General features: G+C 40.0%; 1 protein-coding gene across 2 annotated transcripts; it reads left to right on the top strand.

Annotated features, from left to right (window-relative positions):
- The first annotated feature begins 228 nt into the window (after positions 1-228).
- Positions 229-24,294, top strand: CLDN18 (claudin 18). Of its 2 annotated transcripts, none has more exons than XM_077349134.1 (5): positions 229-509; positions 19,201-19,365; positions 19,952-20,063; positions 21,199-21,309; positions 22,271-24,294. In XM_077349134.1, the coding sequence occupies exons 1-5, from the start codon at positions 290-292 to the stop codon at positions 22,416-22,418; spliced, it is 756 nt and encodes a 251-aa protein (XP_077205249.1). In that variant the 5' UTR covers positions 229-289; the 3' UTR covers positions 22,419-24,294. The 2 variants fall into 2 exon arrangements, with proteins under 2 accessions (XP_077205249.1, XP_077205250.1); XM_077349135.1 differs by lacking the exon at positions 229-509 and adding an exon at positions 13,124-13,393.
- Positions 24,295-25,274: the final 980 nt, after the last annotated feature.

Raw genomic sequence — 25,274 nt, 5'->3', positions numbered from 1 at the left:
AGTCTTGAGTGGTGCCAGCCCTTTGAATTAGTCAGTGAAAACTGCACTGAAAAGTAAACAGAGAGTAAGGCCCTTGCAAAATGGATAACAAGTGACTCTTGGTACCAACTGAGGCAAATAATCTAACCGAAAAAGATAAAATGAAACTGGGCGAGCCTGTCTGGCATATGCCAGGTTTCCTCCCTTTTAGTGACGTGTGCAGGTACCTGATGGTAAAAGACCCTTTGTGCTTGACAGACAGTCAGATGCAGTTTTGGTGTTACTGGTGTACATTATCTGCTGATTTTAAATGTCTGTAACCATGTGTCAGTCTGTAGGGTTTCTGGTTTCATTGTTAGCTTTAGCTGGAATTATTGCTTCAACCTGCATGGACCAATGGAGCACCCAAGACCTTCAAAACAATCCGGTGACGGCTGTGTTTAATTACCAGGGGTTATGGCGTACTTGTGTCAGGGAGAGCTCTGGTTTCACAGAATGTCGTGCCTATTTCACCATCCTTGGATTACCAGGTAGGGATTGGATGTGCTGTTATTAAGACAGTTGTGGGATGAAGGGCTACCTGCTTCTCTTGGTTTCTACTTTTGAGTTCCACTCAATGGTTTTCCTCATAGAGTCCTTCAAATTCTGAGCCAGTCTGTTATAACTTTAAAACAAAATGGGATTCAAGTTTTGCTAGTGAGAAGCACAGAACTATGCAAAGAAGTGGGAAAAAAGAAATCGTTCCTTGCCCCAATATTTTTTCTCATGACGAAAAAGAGGACTGGAGTGAGTTTGAGGGAGTCAATACCAAACAGATCTCTAAAGATATAATTACGTGGACTGTAAAGATACACATCTTAATCTGAGCTGTTGTGTCCTAATCAGCAATTCTAAGGCAGGATTTTGAACATTAGTAATAAAATCTGTACACAGGAGACTTATGTAGGGATGAATAAAGAAAAACAGGAACTAGGACTGGAAATATGCCAAACCTATGATACTTTCTTATTGTTTAGTCCACTCTCCTCTTCCCTTATTTAACAATGTCTAACATGGACCAGCACTAACTTGAATGGCCCACCGGCCAACCTTGTCAGATCTCAGAAGTTAAGCAGGGTCATCCCTGATGACCAGAGAAGTTCAGGGCTGTTACACTGATGCAGACAATGGCAAACTACCTCTCAAACACTCATGCCTTGAAAACCCTACAGAGTAGTCATAAATTGGGGGTGACTTGACGGAAATTTCTTCCACCCTAGATCAGGTGCTTATTAATTTCCCAGAAACCAAAAATAAATAAAAAATGGTTGAGAACTGACATTAAATATATCTCTGCATATGTGGTCAAAATTGATATTATGAAAAGTCTATACTTAAAATAATCTGTGTATACATGGTATGTATTATATTTATATTTATTTACTTAAAACATTTGTATTCTGCCTTTACATAACATCACGGCCTCAGTTCAGAAATAAGATGTGTCAGTTCAGATGAAATTAATGAGCAGAGCTAATTCTACTTTCTGGGCTGGGAGTCCAGTAGAGAGATCTCCTTTTGGACAGGTACATTCAACTCAAGGGATTAGGAAAAATCTTCCACACTTACCATCTCCAGTCTGGAGTAGCTAATGGAGGGCACGAAGGGTGTGTGTGTGTGTGTGTGTGTGGGGGGGGTGAAGACGGGTTTTCAAATTGTATTTTATTGTAATTTATTATTGTAACTGCTTTTATTGAATGTGTTTTACTGTGTGAACCATCCCGAGCCCATATGAAGGGGTGGTATAGAAATTAAATATTCAATTCTATCCTTTCTCATTTCACCAAGGTTTTTTTTTTTTAAAGCTGGAAACCTTATGTAAAGCTTTATTGTTTTTATTCTTAATACAAACATGGAATAGTTTGTTAACAAGGCACATGCCTGAAGAAACAGGATTTGTTGGCGCTTTCCTTTTATTCTGATGGGGGCACAAATATGATACAAAGAAATCCCCGGTTTTCCTTGTTGTCCCATGTTTAAGGTGACCAGATTGTCCCACTTTTGGAGGGACATCTGGGGGCACCTGGCAAATTGTACTTATGTTGAAATTAAGAAATATATATATTACAATACTATTTTTGCATTCTATGTGTTCTATGAAACTTTTTGTTTCTCCATATAGACCAAATTTTTAATCAAGAACCTTTCCGGTCAATGGTGTCCTGCTTTACCAATGTTGAAATCTGGTCACCTTACCATATTTTCTGAACTAATTTCCAGTTACTTTAAATATAACTTTAATTCCTCTGATTAGCTTGTAGTGTTAAAAAAACTTACAGGAACCAGGATGAATGTGTTGAACTTGGCTGTGTAAGTTCTCTTTGTTTTACCAGAGGTTAGTAGCTTTTGTTGTATTATGGTGACAGATGTGCCACAGACACTGGTACCCAAGTTGCAGCTATGTGCACAGAACATATGACCAGTGCTGTCTGTTCTGACAATCGGTCACTTTTCATGGGGCAGAAAGAAGTATTTGGACTGAGTAGGAAGTGCTGCAAATTGAGCAGGAGTACTTGTATATCTCAGCCTGTATCCTACCAGTCTGTATAGCAACGTTTGAAATCTTCTATCCTAAGTATCCTAGTTGTTCTTCTACCAGAGGAGCTTCTTCTACCCGCTGGAGAAAGTCTCCTTAGGCTGAAGGAGCGTTTTGAGCTTTGCAGAGTTGTGATAAATTACAGGCTCTCTTGATTAGATTGATGTAGATTGACAGGGCCTGCACACAGGCCATAATTTTCACAAGCACCATCCCTCAGTAGAAGTTGCAGGGAAGCTCAAAGGGAGCCAACTGGAAAATATTACCATTCACCAAACTGGTGTATCTACATTTATGCTTTTGTTATTTTACTATGGTGATATTAGTGAATCTTATCTTTGTCTGAAGTCCAGTGGACAAATAACTATTGTAGGTAATGCCACATTTTCTGTATTTCTTGTGGTCTAAAGAAACTTCACACCTTGCAGTAAATTCTTTCTTTTAAAACAACTGCCAACAATGTGCTATTTTGAGATGTTGAGCCATGCATTGTATTGGTACTTCATAATGAGATCTAAAAGAAAAGAATAAATGGGTGTATTTTGTCATTACTATTCATCCTTGTCTTCCAAATAGATGATGTGATACTTTCATTACAGTTGAACAGTAATGTTAGACTAATTTTTAGTGGTAAGTTTATTATTTTATTATTATTATTATTATAGTCTATTTATTTCCCGCCACTTCCGATACTGGCTCGTGGTGGGTTACAAAGTCCAATAAAAACCCATTAAAACCCCCATTAAAAGACTTAAAAATCACAAACCACCACCCATCTCTACTACTTGAGGGGTAGGGAAGAAGGTCCAAAAGTTAATCTACTGTTCACACCCAGGGAGGGGGGGGGTCATCAATCCTCCTTGCTAACCCCAGCCTCAACCATAGACCTGGCGGAAGAGCTCCATTTTGCAGGCTCTGCGGAATTCCGGAAGCTCTTGCAGGGCCCGCAGCTAATCCAGGAGCTCATTCCACTAGGTTGGAGCCAAGTATCCAAACAGGCCTTCTAGAGCTTGTCCATCATCTCAGAAACATCTGAGAAAAGTCACCATTCTTGGTGCCTTTCTTGTCTATCACTACCTGACACTATCAAAGACCTTTTGAAGAACTAAGCACAACAGGGACATGTCAAGAAATTGACTTAGCCATCAAAACAAACAACAACAGAAAAAAGCAGCAAGCAGCACCAGCTCTATGCAACATGTCCAGGGCTTGACAAGGCACAAACAGTGGCTGCGCGTCTCTAGTAGGAGAAAAGCAGTGAGAGATTATGAGTGATGATGAATGTAGACATAAACAAGAGAGTTGGAAGGTACCCTCAGCTGGACAGAGACATGCATGGCTGAAGATACAGGATGGGAATTATCCCTTATGGGGCTGTCCTGGACAATTTGCAGTCCCTTAAAATTAGTAGGCACTAAGCTGTTATATGAGCTGCTGAAGCAAGGCTTCTACTGCATTTGCATTGTTTCCTGGCATGAACACATGTTCCCTCTAGTTAGTATCTAGAATATTTATGTCTAGTTCTCAGAGAAAGATTTTTAACATGGATGTGGTTTCCTTAGTTGTTTTTATGGGGGCAGTTCTTCATTCATCATCAGAAAAATCCATTTTCACCTTTGTTGAAAACAAAGAACGCTGCTAGCTCTAATCTAAAATATTCTACCCTCCCTTCCCCTGGCACTTTAAAATAAAAAGAACCACTTGGGAATAGACCTTGCATCAGGAGACGTGAGAAACAAAGCTATCACAGTCTGCTTGGCCAAAATAAAATCAATCTGAAAGCCTTGAGTGGTTTTATGCAAGATTCGGAACTGTGTATACGTTTTTAATTAACTTGTCATCCTAAAGTCCTAACAGACCAAATCAATTAGCATGTAAATTCCTCCTCATGGAAAGATGGGGGGGGGGGGGGCTTGAAAAAAAAATCCTTGTATTCTTATTCAGGGAGTATATACATGTTCACATAAATGTTTACTTCTAAGTGGCTAGGAGCTGGTAAACATTACCGGCATGACCCTAGGAAGAGTGATGGGTTATGCATTTTTAAAACTAGCAGTAGGATATAGCTTTTCTTAAGGGGAAAAGAAGTAAGAACATTTTCTTATTATATATTGTATGGCATTTGTAGTCTCTGGGGACAACCTTAGAAGAACAGCCTTGCCAATGGCATAGTCTCATGTTTAGAAGGTTTTCTCTTTTTTTCTGGCTGTGATAGAGATATCTTTCTAGCACTTCAAATGAGTAATGGACAGCTATGTTCAAAGAAGTACAAATAAGAATAAATAATCAAATTATAGCAATATGTATTTCTGCACAGCTGAAAATTGCAAGACTCTTCCTCTTGCTGTGCCCCACCCTTTTTTGCATTACAACCACCTCACTTGCTTGGATATAGTTAATGGGTCTGCCAGCGTTTCCATTATAAAGCCCTATTTATTATTCTGACAATAGCAATTTATATTATGAACAATAGTGTCATACTGAATAAAAACAGTAAGATTGGTGTGGAGTAGCCAGGCAACCCAAATGCATCATTGACATTTTTGTTTCTGTATTTCTTCTCCCCCTTATGCTTTTCAACCCCCAAGTGCAGGGAAAACAAAGGGTCCTTGGGATTCTTTGTGTGTGTGTGTGTGGGGGGGGGTTAATGCAAAATATCAGAAAAGAGCTGATGAAAATGTGATTCAAGGTGGTTCTGTTCAAGCCGTTTGTATTCATGTAGATGCAATGACTTCAATAGAATTACTCAAGGGTGGCTTCAGAGATAAGGATCATTTATGAAAATATAGCTGGGACTCAGTCTTGCACCAAAAATCTAGTCCTGATACCATTTTCCCCGTCTGACTAGGATATCACATTCACCATTGACCACCCTTCAAAAATATGCTATTACAATTGTCATGCAACTCAATCCTACAAAGAGTTGAGTAGTCCTAAGATTATTGAAGATAAGTAGACTTAGACATACCTAACTATAGGAGGAATCTGTTAATCATATAGTTAGTAGAAAAATTAAAAAGGCAGTGGTAATTATATTATACAGAATAGGACTGTTCAGTTTAAACTACAAACAAATGACAGAAGACAACCCCCTCCCCCAACATACATATAAAATCAATGTGCTAAGGTTTTAGAATTACATATTAAGAATTAGGTTCCATAGAAAGCGTTACAATTGATATGATGCAGTGGATCGTATGCTGATTTTCGATGTCAAAGTGTCAGGCCTAAAAATCTCTTCTTGATCATGAATCATGTGGAATTTGTCTTAGGCAAGTCACCGTCTTCCCTCACAAGATGACAGTAAAGTTAGAACTGTAAACCACTATAATGAGAATAGCTACAGACCTGGGCAGAGTCTGCACTTACTTTCTTTATTCCATTGTCAATCCTGTTGAATTCAGATCGCTTTGAACTCGGGTCTTCCCCCCCCCCGCATTGAAACAGGAAAGTCTTCTGCACGTGGTTAGGGAGGCTCAGAAGGGGGGGGGGAGCCAAGCCTCTTTCTTTCTTTTCTTGAAGGGGGGGGAGAGGAACCAGGCAGGGAGCCTCTTTTCTTGGAGGGGAGGGGGAAAAGATTGAAAAAGGCAGAGGAGGGAAGAACAATCCAGGACCGACAGAAATTGAGAGAAATTAGGGGCTTCTCCTTTAAGGCAAGCATGTCACATGACCAGGTGTAGCCTATCAGAGGTTCTCTACCACGGAGCTTTCTTTCCCAATGGATATTCAGGCTTAAAAGCAGTCTGAGATATCGCACAATAAAGGTAGGGTCACTCCGGATCAATCCTTCTTGCTGCAGAAGGAAAATTAAAATCGGCCAAAATCCAAACGGAAATCACATTCTGTGTAGAGGGCAGGGACTTAATCGATGTGGGGTTGGAATAAAAGCTCCGTGCAGTTTACACCCTGATTGTCTCGTCTCAGTCTAGTTGGACGTGCTTTGGAACAAGCCCCATTGGAATGGTTGGGAGCAGAACCCCCAGAAGAGCTTTACTCTCTGCCACCCCCAACTGCGGATCCCTGGCCCTAAAGAGGCACGTCAGTCCTCAACAAGGGCCAGGGCCTTTTCAGTCCTGGCCCCCACCTGATGGAATGAGCTCCCTGAAGAGATCAGGGCCCTGCCTGAACTTCGACAATTCCGCAGGGCCTGCAAAAGAGAGCTCTTCCCCCAGGCATTTGCTTGAGGCTGACTGACTCAAAACATCTACAGATCCCCCCACCCACCCGATTAAGAGGTCGAACCTACCAAGGGCTTGTCAAAGTTGCTTGTTGAAATGTTGTTTTGGCTGATATGTTATCATAGAATAGAATCATAGAATCATAGTGTTGGAAGGGGCCATACAGGCCATCTAGTCCAACCCCCTGCTCAACGCAGGATCAGCCCTAAGCATCCTAAAGCATCCAAGAAAAGTGTGTATCCAACCTTTGCTTGAAGACTGCCAGTGAGGGGGAGCTCACCACCTCCTTAGGCAGCCTATTCCACTGCTGAACTACTCTGATTGTGAAAAATTTTTCCTGATATCTAGCCTATATCGTTGTACTTGTAGTTTAAAACCATTACTGCGTGTCCTCTCCTCTGCAGCCAATGGAAACAGCATCCTGCCCTCCCCAAGTGACAACCTTTCAAATACTTAAAGAGGGCTATCATGTCCCCTCTCAATCTCCTTTTCTCCAGGCTGAACATTCCCAAGCCCCTCAACCTATCTTCATAGGGTTTGGTCCCTTGTTATTGTTATTTGTTATATTGATATTTGTTATATTGATATCTGTTATATTGTTATTGTTATATGGATATTGTTCTCTGTAAATGTTCTATATGTTTTATGTAAACCGGCCAGAGCTGTAGGGAAGGGCGGTATAAAAATATAAACAAACAAACAAATAAATGAACAGTTTCCATCCAACTTCTGGAGAGATTGTGACCTAAATTTGCACAATTCCATATCAGATTATATTTTCAAAAATGTCAGAAGATGAAGACACTGGATGTGTGTGTCTGTATTATTTGGAATTTTGCATACATTTGGGCCATTTCTGAATCTGCAGCAGGTGCTTTCATGGTTACTCCCATGAGGTGCAACAGTGACGAATGGGCATTTTATGAATTAGACAGATGTGGGCCTTTGTGATTGCCTTTCCTTAATCAAGGTTTATTCACTGATGATGACCCTATGTTGGTCCATATTTTTCATTATTGACCTTGTTAAACCAAGTTATACCACCATCTCCCTTCTCAAAGCTTACATAGAACATACAAATCTGAGAGTTCCTAAGTTTCCCTCCTCACCCTTTACCTTGCTACCCATACAAATTAGAAAATTGGTTCTGGCAGACTTATGTGCAAACTATGAACATAAAATCTACGATAGTCTTCAGCACTAGTATTGTGTTTACTTGATATTTCACCAAATGAAAATAGAATATTAAGATTTGTTCTGCTTCTTATAAAATTATCACCAGCACCTAGTCACTATTTAACTGTGTGTTTGATGCTTGTTTAATAAAGAAACAACCTTCACCAGGTCTTCTTCGAAACCTAGACAACTGCACTTTGAGTGTACCAGTGAGCTGTGTGGATATATGTTGCACCAGTGTCAACTCAAGCCCCTGAACACAGACTGTGAGGATCAGATGCTCTGCAAATGTACATCTCATCTCCAAAATAATAACTGTGTATATTTATTAATCATACTTCTATACCGCCCTCCCCGGAGGCTCAATATGGTCCTTTAGGAAGAGCATGCGTACCTGTAAATTTCCTAAAGATAATGAATTTCCTAAGGATAATAAGAAAAGCAAGTCTGCCTTATAGTCTTCATGAACAAGTTATCTCTCCAGCTCATCCTCTGAAGTTCATCAGTGAAAGGACTCAACTAGATGATTCAAGTGACATGTAACTTCATGTTCCCAAGCATGGACAGCAAGGCAAACAGCCCCATCCAACCACTGTTTCAGCTTGGGAAAAGGGGATGGGGTGTGTAAGGGCTGGGTGGGATGCTGAAGCCCTCTTCCCCTCACGCCGCACTCACAAACTGAATCCAGCCCACCATAGTGTGGAACATTTAGTTTCTCGTGTCACATGTATCATTTATCTGGGCTGTAAGATGCTTGATGAGCTTAGGCTGGACAATGATTCAATTTTCAATATCATGTTCTCTGCAGAATTACTGCAGTATGGGAGTAGGTGTGGTTGTCTGTTCCTTCTTTCCCAGTTTGAACTAGTTGGATATTTCCCTGTGGGAGTAGGCTATATTTGCTAAAATAAAGTCAACATTGGCTACATTAGCAGAACCAGCTATGATAACATTCAAATGTTCAAAAGGGGTGCAGAGATTAGTGTCAAAGACACATTTGTCTAAGGAAAGAGCAGATAAAAGAGGTGTGAGCTGCTGAAACTAGGGTGTTGTTCAGTGACAAAGAATACTATTGAGTTTTGTACACTGCACAAAACAGCCAGTAACAGTTGGGGACTACGAAACAATTCCTACCTGAGATGCTGAACCCTCTCCAAATACTTTTTGTCTTTTCAAAGGGAAACTGTTGCTTCTTGTAGTACCTGAAAAATTAACAGATTTCTTATAGTGGGAAGTTTAATGAGATAAAGCTCCCCAATTAGATGCATGGAGTTATATAGTCCATTAGAACTTATGCTACAATATGACCTAGTGCTTCTTTTTTGATTTTGCTACAACCGTCTAACATGCCTACCCCTTTTGGAATGAAAACACGAAGCTGCCTTATATAAAGGCAGCCATTGGTCTATTGAGATCTTTAATGTGTAAGGTGACTCTGTAGCTTCTGTTCTGTAGAATTATGTCTATTACCATGGGGTTAGTTCATCAGATATGGGTGGTGACCCCATAACAAGCAACTGACATGAGCCCTGTCCACAAGTTACAGTGAATACACATACAGCTTTTGTACAGTGTGCCCAATGTTTATGCATTGAGTCCGACTCATGTTACAGATGAAAGGATGATATAAATCTCACATTTACCAAGGTATTGGTCCTCCATCCCATTCATAAAGTGAATATGTATTGGCTCTTTATTACACGCAGAAGGACACAGAGGGACATGCATTCCTGTAACATGTGAACCATGCTAGAGGCTATCCAGGTAGCCTAGAAGAGTTTTTATATGAAGTTCCAAAATGAGATGGAGTTCCTGGTATTCTTCCTATAGTGAAGTGTGCTTTTTTTTAACCTTGTAAAAGCCATTTTACCATCTCATAAGTTAGGAGAGATTTACAGATCAGCAGGAGACGTTTTAATTTAGGACCAGGAACACTCTCCTGTTTGTTTACCTCCACTACCTGCACTCCTAATAAAATTGACAGTAAGAGGAGGATAGCTCTGCATATTCCTGCTCTTGTGCCTTTGAGATTAATCAATACCTTCTGCAGTGATGACTTTACCATGAAATGACCTGTAGATTTTAGGTGGAATAATGAATGTATTGGTGCATGGCACACAGTAGAATATGGGACATGACTCCTGTGAGGAAAGGGTCCAACTTCCACTATATCACCATCAGTATCAATAAAAAAAAAATCTTGTTGTACCTGAAAAATTAACAGATTTCTTATAGTGGGAAGTTTAATGAGATAAAGCCCCCCAATTAGATGCATGAAGTGAGTTATATAGTCCATTAGAATTTATGCTACAATATGACCTAGTGCTTCTTTTTGTTTTTGCTACAACCGTCTAACATGCCTACCCCTTTTGGAATGAACACACGAAGCTGCCTTATATAAAGGCAGCCATTGGTCTATTGAGATCTTTAATGTGTAAGGTGACTGGAAGCAGCCCTCCAGGGCCTCAGGTGGAAATTTTTCACATCACTTATTATTGGGTTCTTTTAACAGGAGATGCTGGAGATTGAACTTTGCATATAAAACAAAAGCCATGGTGTTCCCTATGATCTGATTAAAATGGCCAGATTCTGCATCAGATTTTCTTAATTTACACTGTCCTTGGTGACAGAGAGGTTCAGTCCATTTTCTACCTTACCAGGAGGGCTTATCCTACCAGTCTGATAAGCTTTAGCATCTTTCTTCTGAGTTGATCCACTCAACTTCTCTTTCCTGTGAAGCAATGTCAGTGATGCTTTAGGCTGATTTTGTATTGAGCAGGGAGTCAGACAAGATGGCCCCGTCCAACTCTATGATTCTGTGATAAGGATAGCTATATTGCCATGCTGCCATAAGTATTTGTACAGTGGACCAAAGTGCTAGAATAATCCCTCACAAGGAGTGGTGGTGCATTGCTCTTTCTTTTCAGATCAGCATCCAGTCTCTTCATTGTCGTGCATGACTGGGATGCCCTCCCCACCCACACAGTTATTAGACATCCCATTCATGCAGTGGCCTATGAATAATAAGCTCCCTGTAAAACTGTAACTCCTCAGTCCTAATGAGAGCTTCCATTTAGCTTCACGAGGAGGATACAATATTGATTGTGTCTGCTGCAAATAAAGATATCATGATTGGATAAAAGCTAAATTTGTTTCTAGGTCAGAGTTGAAGAAAATCTGTTGGAGCTGTGTGTTAGATTGGAATTGATGAGGCTGGAGTCCAGAAGGTTCCTGTAACTCACTGCTGTGCATCTGGCAGAGGAGTCTGGCAAATTTATATTGCTACCGAGAGCTATTCCCCATAGTGGAGAAACAGGATTAATTTCTTAATTTGCACAGGCCGTCTGCCTTTCTCAACCGCCACAATAAAATGACAGTTCTCCCTTCACATGGTGTTTGGAGATTTCTAACCGAAGTCAGTGGGTGTAACATAACAGGCCTGATTAGGGCTGTGGTTCCATGAGCATGGTTACTTGGGAAATAACGGAGATGAAGACATGGATGGGTGACTTGTTAGTGTCAGTCGCTCTCCCATTTGAACCAATGACTAATCAAAATATTCCTACAATTGTTACACCAGAATGATTTCTCAGACAGCATAAAGTGGTTGCAGCCACCCATGTTGTGTATTCATAGGTTCCTCTCCCTCAAGCCTAGTCCAGGATATTTTGTTATCCCAAGAAGCTAAATATCTGAATCCCCGTGATGGCTCCAAGGATCTTCTGCAGTGCTGCAAGGATTTCATGTTACCTCTCCAGTCCTTCAAAAAATATTGCTCTTCAAAGTGAACATTAAGGGCGTTTATGAACAGAAGCCTCAGGCATGACTGCAGAAAGTTTCGTTCAAGCTGGGGAACAGAAGCAAAAAGTGCTTTGACTTAAATGCATTGGATAATGGCTCCCCAGCTGAGGAACCAGCAGCATCAGCTCAGCTCTTTGCTCTATTGAGGACAAGCCATACAGAAAGGACTCCTATGCCCTTTTTTAAAAATAAAAAAGCAGACTTCCTGAACTTAAAGGGGTTGTACAGTGCTAGAGGTAAGGTAAAGGTTTGACTTTTGTTCTAGACACATACCTAGAAAACAGTTACTCACTATTGACTTCACTGAATGACTCATGGTTTCACACACTGAATCACAGATCTGTAGATTATCACAATGTCTACCCCACATCCATATTAACTTTGGTCCATAATGCCAGGGGAAATTGTGTGTGTTAAGTGCCATCAAGCCACTTCCAACTTATGGAAACCCCATGAATTAATGACCTCCAAAATGTCCTGTTGTCAACAGCCTTTCACAGAAGAGATTGCCACTGGGCCGGACCATCACCATTGGTGGACTGCTGGCATGTGTAGTTACCCTGTGGGGCACCAAGAGGCAGCCTGTTGCTGCTGTGGGGGTAGGAGGATAGGTTTTTGCCATCAGGGTACATAATTTTAATGGGGATATTATAGCTGTGTTTTGTGGGGTTTTAATTGTGTAACCCGCCATAAGACAGCTTGCCAAGAGTGGTGGGAAATACTACTACTACTACTACTACTACTAAATACTGAGGTTCTGTTGCTTTCTTTATCAAGTCAACCCATCTCATCTTGAGGTTTCATCTTTTTCTGATGCCTTTAACTTCTTAGCAAAATTATGATTATGATTCATTATGGTATCCATCTTTTCTCTACAGACTCAGGTGGTTGCATGATTGTCTTTTCCAGTGACTCTTGTTTTCTCATACTGTAACGAATGTACAATAGCCTCAGTTTAGGCATTTTAGCAGCTTTGGACAGTTCAGGCTTGATTTACTCTACAGTACCTTTGTACTGCCAGAAACAGAGCAGAGAATCCAGCCCTAAATCTCTGTCTTGTAATGATGGTTCGGGTCTCTTTGCCTTTGCAATTGGTAATGTAGGTACACCGAATATATTTTCAATATGTGGATGAATTTATTAAGAAATTATAATACGGATAGTACAACATGGGTTGTTCAGAGAAGGTTACTCTCTATTTGACCAATGATGCCTATTATATCCTGAGAGATCAAGGGCTTCTAAGGAGACTTGCCCAGTCCCCAGACCCACCAACCCCAAAGCATACAACATTAGCCAACAGGAGTGAAACTGAACTATCTTACAAAAACACAGTGAGCAAATAAAGTCTATTAAAGGAAACCATCTGATAAGGGTTGCTACGGTCTGCTGGGACAGGGAAAGGGACTTCAGTGTTCCCTTATGCTTAGCTAGTAGTAAGCTCCTGGCTGCACGGGAAATACCATGTCCACGACCATTTGCCAAGTGATGGGATTTTTTGTGTCAGCCCTGGGTTTAGCGGGCTGCATTGTTGCCACGGGGATGGACATGTGGAGTACCCAGGACTTATATGACAACCCGGTGACAGCTGTGTTCCAGTATCAGGGGCTCTGGAGGAGCTGTGTCAGTCAAAGTTCGGGGCTTACCGAGTGTCGGCCTTATTTCACTATTCTTGGGCTACCAGGTAGGGATATGGGCTGGTCAAAGTTACCTTAACAATGTAACGAATAAAGAGTTTGCACAGACCAGCAATAAGCAATGTATTAATATAAATGGAAGACCAGACATTTACTTCTGCAGCTGTTGCCATATTTCTTGTAGCAAATTCATGAGACCTACAGATTTCATGTTTGGAAAAATCTGTATTTAAAATTAAATTACCTTTCTAATTTTTGCGATTATATTTTTTATTTAACAGTGCAATCCTAAGCAGAGTTGAAGCCTTAGAAAAGTATAACTCTGTTTAGGATTGCCTTGTAAGAGTCTAGGAGGATACTATTTTATATTCTTTTGTGAATATCTCTCCCCCCCGCCCCCTGATGGGCTGTATTTGATTAATCTTTAACGGTTCTTATATGCTTCAAGACACTGAGTTTAGGAAGGTTCCACATCTATATGTATAATTACATGTAGGCTACAATTCTTTATTATAATTAACTTGAATGTTACTGACAGACGTTTACTGAAAGAGGATGTATCAGATCTCAGTAAGGTAACTGCTTGTAGATGTCTTTTTATGTTATTCAACATAATTTGAGTAGCCTGATGCTCATGATTCTGTATTTAACAGAAAGAGAGGTTGTGTTAATACTGAAAGAGTAATTTATGTATTTCCATTGAAGTTATTACAAATATTCAAAATGATTTTTATCCATCCTCAAAAAAGATATGCCATAAAACAAATGAAGAAAAAATATATTTTTTGTATTTTAAAAACAAACATTAGAATACTATCTAGATTTTATAAACACATTACTCTTTTTTCACGAAAACATTCCTGTTAATTTTTGTCAGTTCCTTTCTCTGGTAATTGTCTTAATATCATTATGTGTACAGTATTCTAAAATTTAGGAATCCTGTTTGTTTTCAGCTTACAGTAATATTCACATCTTTTTTAGAATTTTAGAATTTAAATATCCTAATAATAAGCACTGATAGTTCAAAAAGTTATGCATAAACATGTGTGAATTATTATTACATTTCCAGCTTATATCTCAGATACGATAAGTATCTTTTCTAGAATCTTTGGTACTCTGTGCCAGCCTTTTAGAAAAACAGGTTGCTTATTTTAGTATAATCCACTAGATTTTTGAAATATTCATGACTCCTAGACACCAGTTCATGAATTGTGGCTTATCACTTTACTGTTAACAATAACAATGTTGTTTAATATATTATACCGGAATAAGTATATAAAGACTACTTGTATATTTTTCAGTCTTTGGTAAACCATTAAAAAACAATAACAAAATATTGTACTTTGGGGGGGAAAAGGTTTTGCCAGCTCTCCTATTCTTCTTGTTTATATTTCTCTAAATGTAAAAATGGACAATTCCCCCCAGAATTTTCAGGGTTTCTTAATTAAATTATAAATAAATGTATGGCCTTTCCCCATAAGGGCACAGCATCAGTGAATGGATGGAGGGATCCTGACAGGATCAACTGAGTCCTTTTCTCCACTCCTGCTGTGTACAGTCTAGCGAAAGAAGCATAGTTGCATTCTAGTGATTAATTCTAGTGCTTAATTTGACTGAGTATAACTTGATTATAACTTGAGTAGTTCAGCAGTGGAATAGGCTGCCTAAGGAGGTGGTGAGCTACCCCTCACTGGCAGTCTTCAAGCAAAGGTTGGATACACACTTTTCTTGGATGCTTTAGGATGCTTAGGGCTGATCCTGCATTGAGCAGGGGGTTGGACTAGATGGCTTGTATGGCCCCTTCCAACTCTATGATTCTATGATTCCTATGAATACTTTGACACCTCTAAACAAGAGGTACAAAAGATTTAAAATGAACAATCAAAACATTGCTTTGACCAGCCTTTCTCAACTTTTTTACCATTCAGAAACACCTTCTCAAAACTTCTTCAAGTTTTGAGAAATCCCTGAAGTGGTGTAATCATGCAGAACATGGTTGGGAAGCATAGCTGTGTACATGCTTACCCAGAGCTTCCCCCCTTCCCACATAATCTGGGACCATAATTGGCCATTTTGGGAGAGTAGGCGGGTCAACAAGATCATAGGGTTTTGCGCGGTGGTGTCCGAATCGGCCGTTCCAGAGAGTTACGCATTGGTGCCTGTGCCTCCCCTCCCCCCCTCACCATGGTGCTGTCTGCGTGGGCCTGGTACGTCTGATTTGGATGCCGCCATGCATAACCTTAATATATATTGATGTCATCTGATAAATGCTTCACAAATTTAAAACAGATATATATAAAATTAATGAACTCCCATCCATTTGGGAAACTGGCACTGGACAGGTGCACATATTTCCAGCCATAACCTTAAAATCATAGTGGAATATTTCCATCTTATACATATACATAAGATTACAGTTTATTTTTATACCTAAATATGTTTCACGTTTCCTGTGTCTTGGGATGCTGTTCTATTTCTTGATATCTGACCTAAACTTCAGTATTAAACAGTTAGCATTTTCGATTCCTTTAATTGACTTTAAAACAATGTACAAATAGGTTTGCAGACTCATCTTGCAGGTCTGTACTACCTCATAATGATGTGGAGCATCACATATTGGAATGTGCTTTCATGATAAAATCTCCCTACATATGGAAAGCTAACCAGTCATGCAAAAGGCTATCTTAGTAGTCCTTTGAAGTGCTAGATTTCTACACAGAGACAACTACTGTTATCCTGCTAAAAGTCTAGTTCATGTCAATATGACTGAAAGGGTAGTTCATTAATGCGCAGGCACGGAGCTGCCGCACCTGTGCATTTGCGCCCATGCCTCCCCCCCATGGCGCGGGCCGTGCCCTGGCGGGGAGGGAGGCATGCCCACTGGCGTACCAGCACTGACACCTCCCTCCCCCCTACCATGGCCTTATACTGAGGGCCTCGTGGCCTGGTACCGGGCTGCAGCCCGGGGGTTGGGGAACACAGAATACAGATAAGATACATTTATTTGTATATAGCCATAGGCCTTTACAAAATATAAAATACAAATTTACTAACAGTAAAATAGAATAAAAGGAACTGTATAAAAATATAAAATTTAAGACCAAAAAACTGAAACAGCATACAAAGTGCAAGAGTGTTAAGAGGCTGCCTTAGTGGTTGTAACATTGGCCCTTATTTTCCTTGCAGCCAAGGCAAATAGGGCGGTTTTATATGTTACATCATCAACCTGGTCAGATAAAAGATAGATTATCTTTTCAGCAACGGAGTGAAGGTTAGAACCCCGTAAGGTCTCATTGAGGAATTTGGCTCTGGGTTGGGCATAAAGTAAGCAGTCAAAGATGTAGTGGGGTAAATCCACACCCTCCAAAGCAGCCTTTTCTCCAGCCATTTTCTCTCTTTAGTCGGGAGATGAGGTTCCCCAGGTCACACATGGGGACTGGAATCCCTTAGTTTAGGGACCATTTTCAAAACTGACTTTCTTTTAGAAATAGGACAATGACTGCACATACATGAAATAAATTCATGATGAGTAGGGGCACTAGGTAATGTTACCAAACTTGTTCTTTTTTTGACTTAACTATCTAATCTCTGCTCCTATGGACTGGAGAAAATGACTGCTTTGGAGATTGGCTTTTGGCACTATGCTCCCTGAGGCCCTTCTCCTCCTTAACCCCTACATACCCCAGATTCTTCCTACAAACTTCCAGGAATTTCCCAACCTGGATCTGGCAACCCAATTTCTTATTAAACATTCCATTTTTTAAATTTTAGCATATTGAATGCCATTTGGGTCTCTAAGTGCATGCAATATCTCCACAGTTGCATTCCATATCATGGATAACAGTTGTGCTGGCATGAAAATAAAGCACAAATTTGGACCAACACGCTGGGTAAAAGGCTTTTAAACAACAGGATAATTGCTGGAGTGGTAACATTTAAATTAGCACTTAGTGAACAAGTACATGTGCTGGTGTGTTAACTTTAGCTCTGTATCAGGAAGAAACCTATATGTGCTTATTTACAGCATTTTGGGATATCCCAGCATTTATTGTACTGGTCTAAATGACTTCAAATAAAATGTTCTTGTTGTACAGCATTCTCAGTGACAATTGCACACCTGTCTATGTGTTTACAAAACTGCAGCTTTGCTGTATGTATTGTATTAAGAAAACATAATTGGCAGTGAGTTTCAACACATATGTGGGAGAAAATGGACCCAGGCATAACAATTGTAGATGGATTTACATGGCTTTTTTGTGCATAAGTTTACTTGCATGCTTTCAAATGATTTTATTTTATTTTAAGAGGGATTAGATAGACTTGTGGAGACTATCAGTGTCTATTAGCCATGGTGACTAAAGGAAACATTCATATTCAGAGCAATTGCACTTCTGAATCCCAGTGCCAGAAGTGGACAATGGAGAAGGTATCAGTCTTTGTGTCCCATTGTTGGGCCTCCAGAGTAGGCTGTTGACTACTGGGTGATGTTGAACTAGATGGAACACTGGACTTACCTGGCAAGGCTCTTCTTATGTTTATAATGTCTTATGTGGAGTTCAGTGGTTCTGTAAGTCTTTATTTAACTAAACTGTACTAAGTGGTTTTTTTTTTTGGGGGGGGGAATAAAACAGGCAGGTAAATATATAAAGGTGCTATGAGGAGAAGGGCATCATTTACATTATCTGAGAATGTGTAATTGGATATGCCACATTTTTTTTGTAGCACACTTTAGATTTTAATGTGGAATATCCATTTCTTCTAATGACTATTGCAAATTACTTTGTGGTAGACCAGACCATCCTTGTAATTTTGACCTTGATGAAACAGAAACCACTAAGATGAATCCTGGGCAACTGAAAATGGTACACAATACCTTTCTGTTTGCTTTCTCCTGTTCTGTACACAATGTACAGCGACCAATCTTTGGTGCTGATAGCATGGCTTCATTAACTCTCTTGTTTCCTCATGCATCATAGTGAACTCACACCTCCATTAATGAATGAGCACCGGAAACGAAGGGAATAGTTAATGTCAGTTCTCTTGCACTGACTGATAAGGCCATACCTTGTGATTAGAATGACTCACAACCAAGGTCCAACTGTTAAAAGTATTCTCAAAACTCCTAGACCATTATGGCAGTTGGCCCACAGCTGTTCTCAGGGTGATTTTTATATGTGAATGGCAACATGTGTGACTTTGTGATGCTGCGAGACAGTCACATTTTTCTTCCTTTGATTCCCTTTTAAGGGCAGAAATGTGAGATATAATTGTGTAAATAAATATAATGAATAAATTTGATTGGTTGCTAGACTATATGACATCAGCATACTACCTGTGTGATTCCTCATTGGCTGGTTTTAGCTCATGAAAAAGTTCCAGCTTAAAAATGGGGAGGGAGGGGTGAAGTTGTAAAAAGAAGAAAGAAACAGATACAAGCAAGCAGTGAACAGCATGCAAAATTAACGCCCGTGGGACCTTCTGCTGAATGCCTCTTTGTTCTGAAAAATATTTGTGGTAAATAATTTGAAATAATGCCCTTACATGAGGAAAAGAAAACATTGTACAAGGTGGACCTGTGGATCTTTTTGCTGTTAAAAACTCCTTTTAGAATTAGCAACCCTTCCATTTTTATTATTATTTTTTTATTATTTAATTTTTAGACCGCCCTTCTCCAAATAGGTCTCAGGGCAGTTTACAACATAAATAGTTAAAACACAATAAAATCCCCATAAAAACCCCAATTAACATCAACAGAAGTTACATATAACATATATTTTGTTGTATTAAGAGATCTGAGCAACAGCTTCTGGTTTATGTACTTCAAATTACATACATTTTCCTATGTATTTTGCAGCAATGTTCCAGGCTGTGAGGGCTCTGATGATCGTGGGCATTGTGCTAGGAGCTTTTGGTATTCTGGTGGCTGTTTTTGCCCTGAAGTGTTTGCGGATTGGTAACATGGAAGACTCAGCAAAAGCAAACATGACATTAACTGCTGGAATCATGTTTATTGTGGCTGGTGAGTTTGGGGTTGTATGGTGACGGAAAAATGAAATTAATAGGCCGGAAGTATGAAACACACAGCAAAAGAAGTTAGATAAGCAGGTATTTTCCTTATTCTCTATGACTAATTTTCCATAAAGATTCCCAAATGATAAGAAAAATCTACACCTCTTAAGAAGGATGATGCCATTAAATCAGTTAGAAATCCAAGGATGAGCCATACTCCTGTATTGGCTTCCACTGAAGAGTTGCAACATTATTGTGACAGCTTCATTGTGTAATAACATTATTTTAGAGTACAACTCAGCAGAGTTTATCCTTCTGTGACATAGTGCTGGATTTTCCTGAGCAACAAACTGGGTGCTTTGGTGAAAACTCATGCCTTAAGCCATTTCATTGTGCAAAGGATCTTGGATTGAATTATTTTTGCCTTCCAGAGAATACAATAAGGTATTAGGGCCTTCTAAAGCCACTTCCTGCCCACAGCAATAAATAATACCCCAATACAACCAATTAGCTACAGCCTGTAGCTAATTGGCTACAACTGAAGGTCTCCAGATATCCCATCCTTGAAGTGAGTAATGCTCTTTTCTCTGTTTCAGGTCTGTGTGCCATCTGTGGTGTGTCTGTTTTTGCCAACATGCTTGTCACAAACTTCTGGATGTCAACAGCTGGCATGTATCAAACAGGAATGATGCAGACTCTTCAGACAAGGTAATTCCAGCTCTTCAAGGCAAAACTATGAGTTTTAACCTTTGTCAACCTCTTGAAAAACTTAGGGCATATCAACACCATAGACATGATTGGTATAGCAGGCCCTTTTCTTGGGGGAAGCCAGGAACTTCATCCCCCTGAGGACGGGTTTTGCCATCTTCTTCCCACAATCCCAAAGACCAGTCAACACACCAGAAATGTATAGGTTGCCCTTTAATTGCTCAACTCTTTTATATTGCCAGACCAAGAGTTTAGCTACAACCTTGTAGCCTGGCCAGTTTACTTCTTCACACTCCCCCTCCCCCAAGGGTTGGGCCACATTCCCAGTCTCAATCCTTCTTCTAGCTCCTTGAACTCCTGTCTTAGCTGCTGCACCCTTTCTGCAAGAGCTGAGAAGGGTGAGGCCAATATGCATGAGTCACGTACAAACATTCTTTCTAGCTTCCTTCTTGGACAGAAATGGTACCATTTGAGTTTCCTATAAAGGTTCCAAGTCTTCCACAATTTCTTCCAACTAGCAGCCAATTATTTTGCTTATCTCCTTCAGCTGGGCCCTTTTAGCCCTCCTCCCTGGCCACTCCTAGTTCCTGCTTCCTTCTTCCTACTCACAAATAAATTAATCTCAAGGAGCCATTTATCCCAGAGAAGACCTTTGCTTTATATGGAGCTACTTTTGGTTGGCTTTCTTTCTGGCTGCTCGTCCTTGCTGTTGCTATCCCAGCTTGTTGCTGGTGCCTTCCTCATGGTTATTCCCTTTCCACCTACATGCAGCTACAAAGAGAGGCAAATTACTTTCCCCAGGATTCTTCAAAAATACCTCTCCCCACAGCAGCTGTATGATTGTGAGGACAAAGAGTTAGGTCTGGGGAAGCAACTGGTCAAAAACGTAATGTGTAGTATGGCTTTTACTGTGATGTAGAATGTAAGGTTAGAATAAGTAGACTCACAATGATTTAAATTACTGAATTAACATTTAAAGTGATGTAGATTCTCCGACATTATTAAGGGTGGAAATCTACTAAGCAGTAGTGATGGGCTTATAAGGCAGCTATACATTAAAGACTCTTATGCAGAAGGAGGAATTTAACATAGAGGGTGACATTTAAGCTTTGCAATACTACTCTTTATTTTGTAGGTATACCTTTGGCTCTGCCCTCTTTGTAGGATGGGTTGCTGGGGGCTTGGCCTTCGTTGGAGGCATCATGATGTGCATTGCCTGCAGAGGACTGGTACCAGAAAAGACCCAGTGAGTGATTATATTTTCTTGTGAAGCTGTTATCGTGATGGGTAGACTGGGTGCTTTATTTCAGAAGCCAATAAATTATGTCACTTCTATTATGAGCTCCCCAACTTGGGAGCAAATTAGACATGAGAATCACAGCCACTTACAAAGAAATCATAGAATCATAGAGTTGGAAGGGGCCACACAGGCCATCTAGTCCAACCCCCTGCTCAATGCAGGATCAGCCCTAAGCATCCTAAATCAGGGACATGAGACTGAATAAACTCGCATTCAGAGATACATGCAGGAAATGAAACATGCAGGTGAGGAACTCTGTTCTCACCTTGCTGCATTATGTTGCCTGATTTAACTTCCTTACATTTGGATCCCTTCCAGGGCAGGCTGGGAGAAAAATGGAGAAGAGGGGTCATGGTTAGCTTGATGTTTTCATGTGAATGGGCAGACTTCAGATACAGTGACACTTTACCAGTATATGTTTACTAACAGGTAGCTCTGTTTTTGAGGGATCAGTTGCTTATAATACCAATATCTGCAGTTTTTGGCATGTACATCACTGCATATTTTGCTAGTCTACTACTTGCTAGTTATACATCACTGAAAATCAGCTTTGGGATGATTATAAGTTTTAGATACAATCCTATCAATCCTTATCCAGGAATGTCTTACTGAATTTAGTGGGACATATTTCTAAGTAAAAACACACCGGCTTGGGTTGTTACTGTCAGACCAATAATAAGTAGTTCAGAAAATTATGGCAGGAGCACCACTAGGCATATATTAAAAAAAACCTTTTTATTTTTATCTCTGTGGAATCTGCTCTAAATGATACTATAGCAAGAGAACACAATGGATATGTATGGAGTTTAGCCAGTTGCCTTATATCTACTGTCAGGAAATAATGTTGCTAATTATGATTATTCCAGTCAGTTCCACTGACTGATACCCCTTTTTATTTCTGTTTCAGTTATAAAGCTGTATCCTATAATGCCTCAGGAAAAAATATCTCCTACAGGGCTGGAACTGGGTATGAAAGCAAGAAGACTACAGCACATGATATTGTCAAAAGCGAGGATGGGAGGCGCTCCTATCCTTCAAAATACGACTATGTATAGAAAGAAGGGTGTAGTCCTGCCTTCAGCTTCCTAAGCCTATAGTCTTAAAGGTCTTTTAAAAGTCTAATCTGTCCTTGTTTGGTCTCAGGACATCTTGCCTGGATGTTTATTAATATGCTCTATAAGACTTTGAATAGATACTGTTGTCATAATGAACACTGCTGAACAATTCTGATTTTCCTTTTGCACTTATAAGGTGGACTGCCTTTTAAAATAAGGAGGATCAAAGGCAGATGAAGCACTAGTTGACCCCTTTGCTATCTCTGGATGCCAGTAGATATTTAAGACCACAACATCACTGCAGTGTGCAGTGATTATTTCCTATGAGGTTCATGCTCCTATGATGAGGTGCAGAGCAGTCATGTTTAGCTGTCCTTGACAAAGAAAAACATGAACCTAAAACTGTTGCTGGGGTGCCTAACCCATGTTAAACAACAACAACAAAAAAGAAATACTTTCCATTTCACATATGAGGCTGATCAAAGGTAGTTTTTCCTCCAAACAAATCTATCTTCATAACTGAATCGCTGATAATTTCAGAGGAAATAAAGTTGCAATTTGCTTTCTTCTCATTGCATTATATCCAAACAAAAACAAATACAAACTCCTAAGGGGGGGGGGAACTGTAATGAATATATGCCAGAAGTTCATAAACTCTCCTTCACTTTGGAATTCTGTTTTTGTCATAGGATATTAATAGCAGTCATTTGACTGTTGAGAAACATTAAGTGCCATAAGTGCCATTCTCACATCCGAGACCTGAACAGTTGCTCTGAGATGTTCATTTTTTAAAACAAATGTCATTTGCATTTCCTTAAAGCCCACTGGAGACAAACATTCCCCCAATTAGATATTAACAATGCCTTGATGCTTATTATTACCTTACCTTGCAATCTGATATTGAATCATGGTGACACTTAATATGAAGGACTGGCACCCCAGTTCTGAGGCATGGATACAGTTCCTCAGAGAGTATCAGAATGAACTTTAGAATGAGCATGCTAAGGTTCATACAGCCTTTAGGCATCTGATGTGTGCCAATGCTATCGAACTGATCTTATTTTCTTCAGAACTCAGTGGGGAACGGGTCTAAAACCATTCTTATACTTCCAATGCATATCTGAGAGTTAGAGCAGAAAGGCTTTGCACAGATGTCATCATTATTGAGATCCCAGGAAATGCAAATTAATAATTGGAACTATATTTTGAGCAAGGATTTAATGAGATGAGGTGCAAAGCAGTCTTTATTGACAGAGGAGCAGCCTCGAGGTAATTCCTTCCAACCCTTACAGATATAAACATTAAACCCTTTTAGTGAAATGGACAGCATTTCAATAATAACCTTTTTAAAGTTTAAAAGATGTAGTTGACAAATCTCCTGCCCTGGTGCCATCAAGTCCTAGCACAACTGCCATCTCTTGATCTCTCTATTGCATTCTCTCTCCTTGTATGAGTTGGTGTCCTAGTGAGGCATAAACTTAGGAACACTCAGAGCTCAGGCTGTAACCCACAAAAACAATAGTGGTGAAAAATGCTATCAAGCCACAGCTGACTTATGGTGACCTTATAGGGTTTTCAAGGCAAGAGACATTCAGAAGCGGTTTCCTGTTGCCTGTCTTGTGCAAATGGTAGTGAGAACCACCCCAGCTTAGCTTCTGAGATCAGGCTAGCCTGGGTGACAATTGCCATCTTTCCATGGACTGTGGAGAATCTTTACTTGTTTGGAGTTTCTGCTGGCCACATTTTGAAAGAATTTGTTTCACGGAAGAGTCAGTCTATTAACCCTCACTAATGGAGTTATAGAGAATAGAAAATGTAACTAGTATGCTTTCAGTTTTGTATTTTACATTAAAATAAATACACATTTTAAAAAAAACTTTCAATTTTTGTTGTTTCTGAGGAAGCTATTAAACTCAAGCTACAGGATTCACTAAGAGAGTGACGTCTTAGGGATCTCCTTATAGAAGGGACATTTATAGTGCAATCCTGAGCAATGTTATACCCTTCTTCATTTAGGCTTGTGCTCCTAGTAACCTTGTGAGATTATACTATCATCACTGTAGCAGCCAGGGATCTGGTAATTCGGTGGGGATCAGAGAAGACAGTGTGGGTCCCTTCTGGCCTTATGCAGCTACTGACATTGATCTGGCTAGTTACTGAATCAGTGATCTGCACAGACTGATCAACTCATACATTGCTTAAAGTTCACTGAGTCATTGGTAGGGATGAACAGAAACAGAAACATGAAGCAAAATTCATCACAAATTTTGCCCTGTTCATGGGCATAAACAGGCGTTTATGATGGATTTATCATCACTAACTTCCACAGGCTGTTAAAGACGTTCATGGTGGTTCATGGATAGAGCAGGTTTAAAGAGATCCTGAGTCCCTTTAAGTCCCTGCTTCTTGCCCCTCATGAAAGCCACAAAAATAGTCAAGCTGAGGGGAGCAGCATGCTTCCCACTGCTCAGTTGATTCATGCTGTCTTATGCAGTCCCTTTAAAGTTAAAAGAGACTGCACAAGACTGCCCAAAATAGCTGAGTGACTGCTCTGTTGTTTTTCAGGCTTGCACTGTAGTCTACAGCACTGTAGTCTCCTTCAATGGGTATGCAGGGCCACAAATCCATTTCGTTTGTGAATGGACCTCCTGGTTTGGTTCACCCACAAACCAACATGGTTTTTTTCCCCTTTTGTGCACATCCTTAGCCCCTGGCTTGCCTACTAGTATGCTGCCAGTCCCATCATATGCAAAATAATACTTTCACTGGCCCCCAACTGAAGCTTTCCATGGAAAATTGCTGACTGTACTTAATGAAAATGAAGTAAAGATATTAAGAACAATAGAGAACAATTCA

The sequence above is a fragment of the Paroedura picta genome, chromosome 8 (assembly GCF_049243985.1).
Source record: "Paroedura picta isolate Pp20150507F chromosome 8, Ppicta_v3.0, whole genome shotgun sequence".
In the NCBI taxonomy this organism is placed as follows: Eukaryota; Metazoa; Chordata; class Lepidosauria; order Squamata; family Gekkonidae; genus Paroedura; species Paroedura picta.
Note: the sequence above shows the minus strand (reverse complement) of the source record. Positions and strands in the feature narration are given on the sequence as shown.

Bases quoted from the DNA above. Each gene is read 5' to 3' on its own strand.
- CLDN18 (XM_077349134.1), top strand. From the start codon at position 290: ATGTCTGTAACCATGTGTCAGTCTGTAGGGTTTCTGGTTTCATTGTTA. The intron at 20,064-21,198 runs GTAATTCCAGCT...TTTATTTTGTAG, and splicing joins ATGCAGACTCTTCAGACAAG to GTATACCTTTGGCTCTGCCC. The intron at 21,310-22,270 runs GTGAGTGATTAT...TTTCTGTTTCAG, and splicing joins CTGGTACCAGAAAAGACCCA to TTATAAAGCTGTATCCTATA.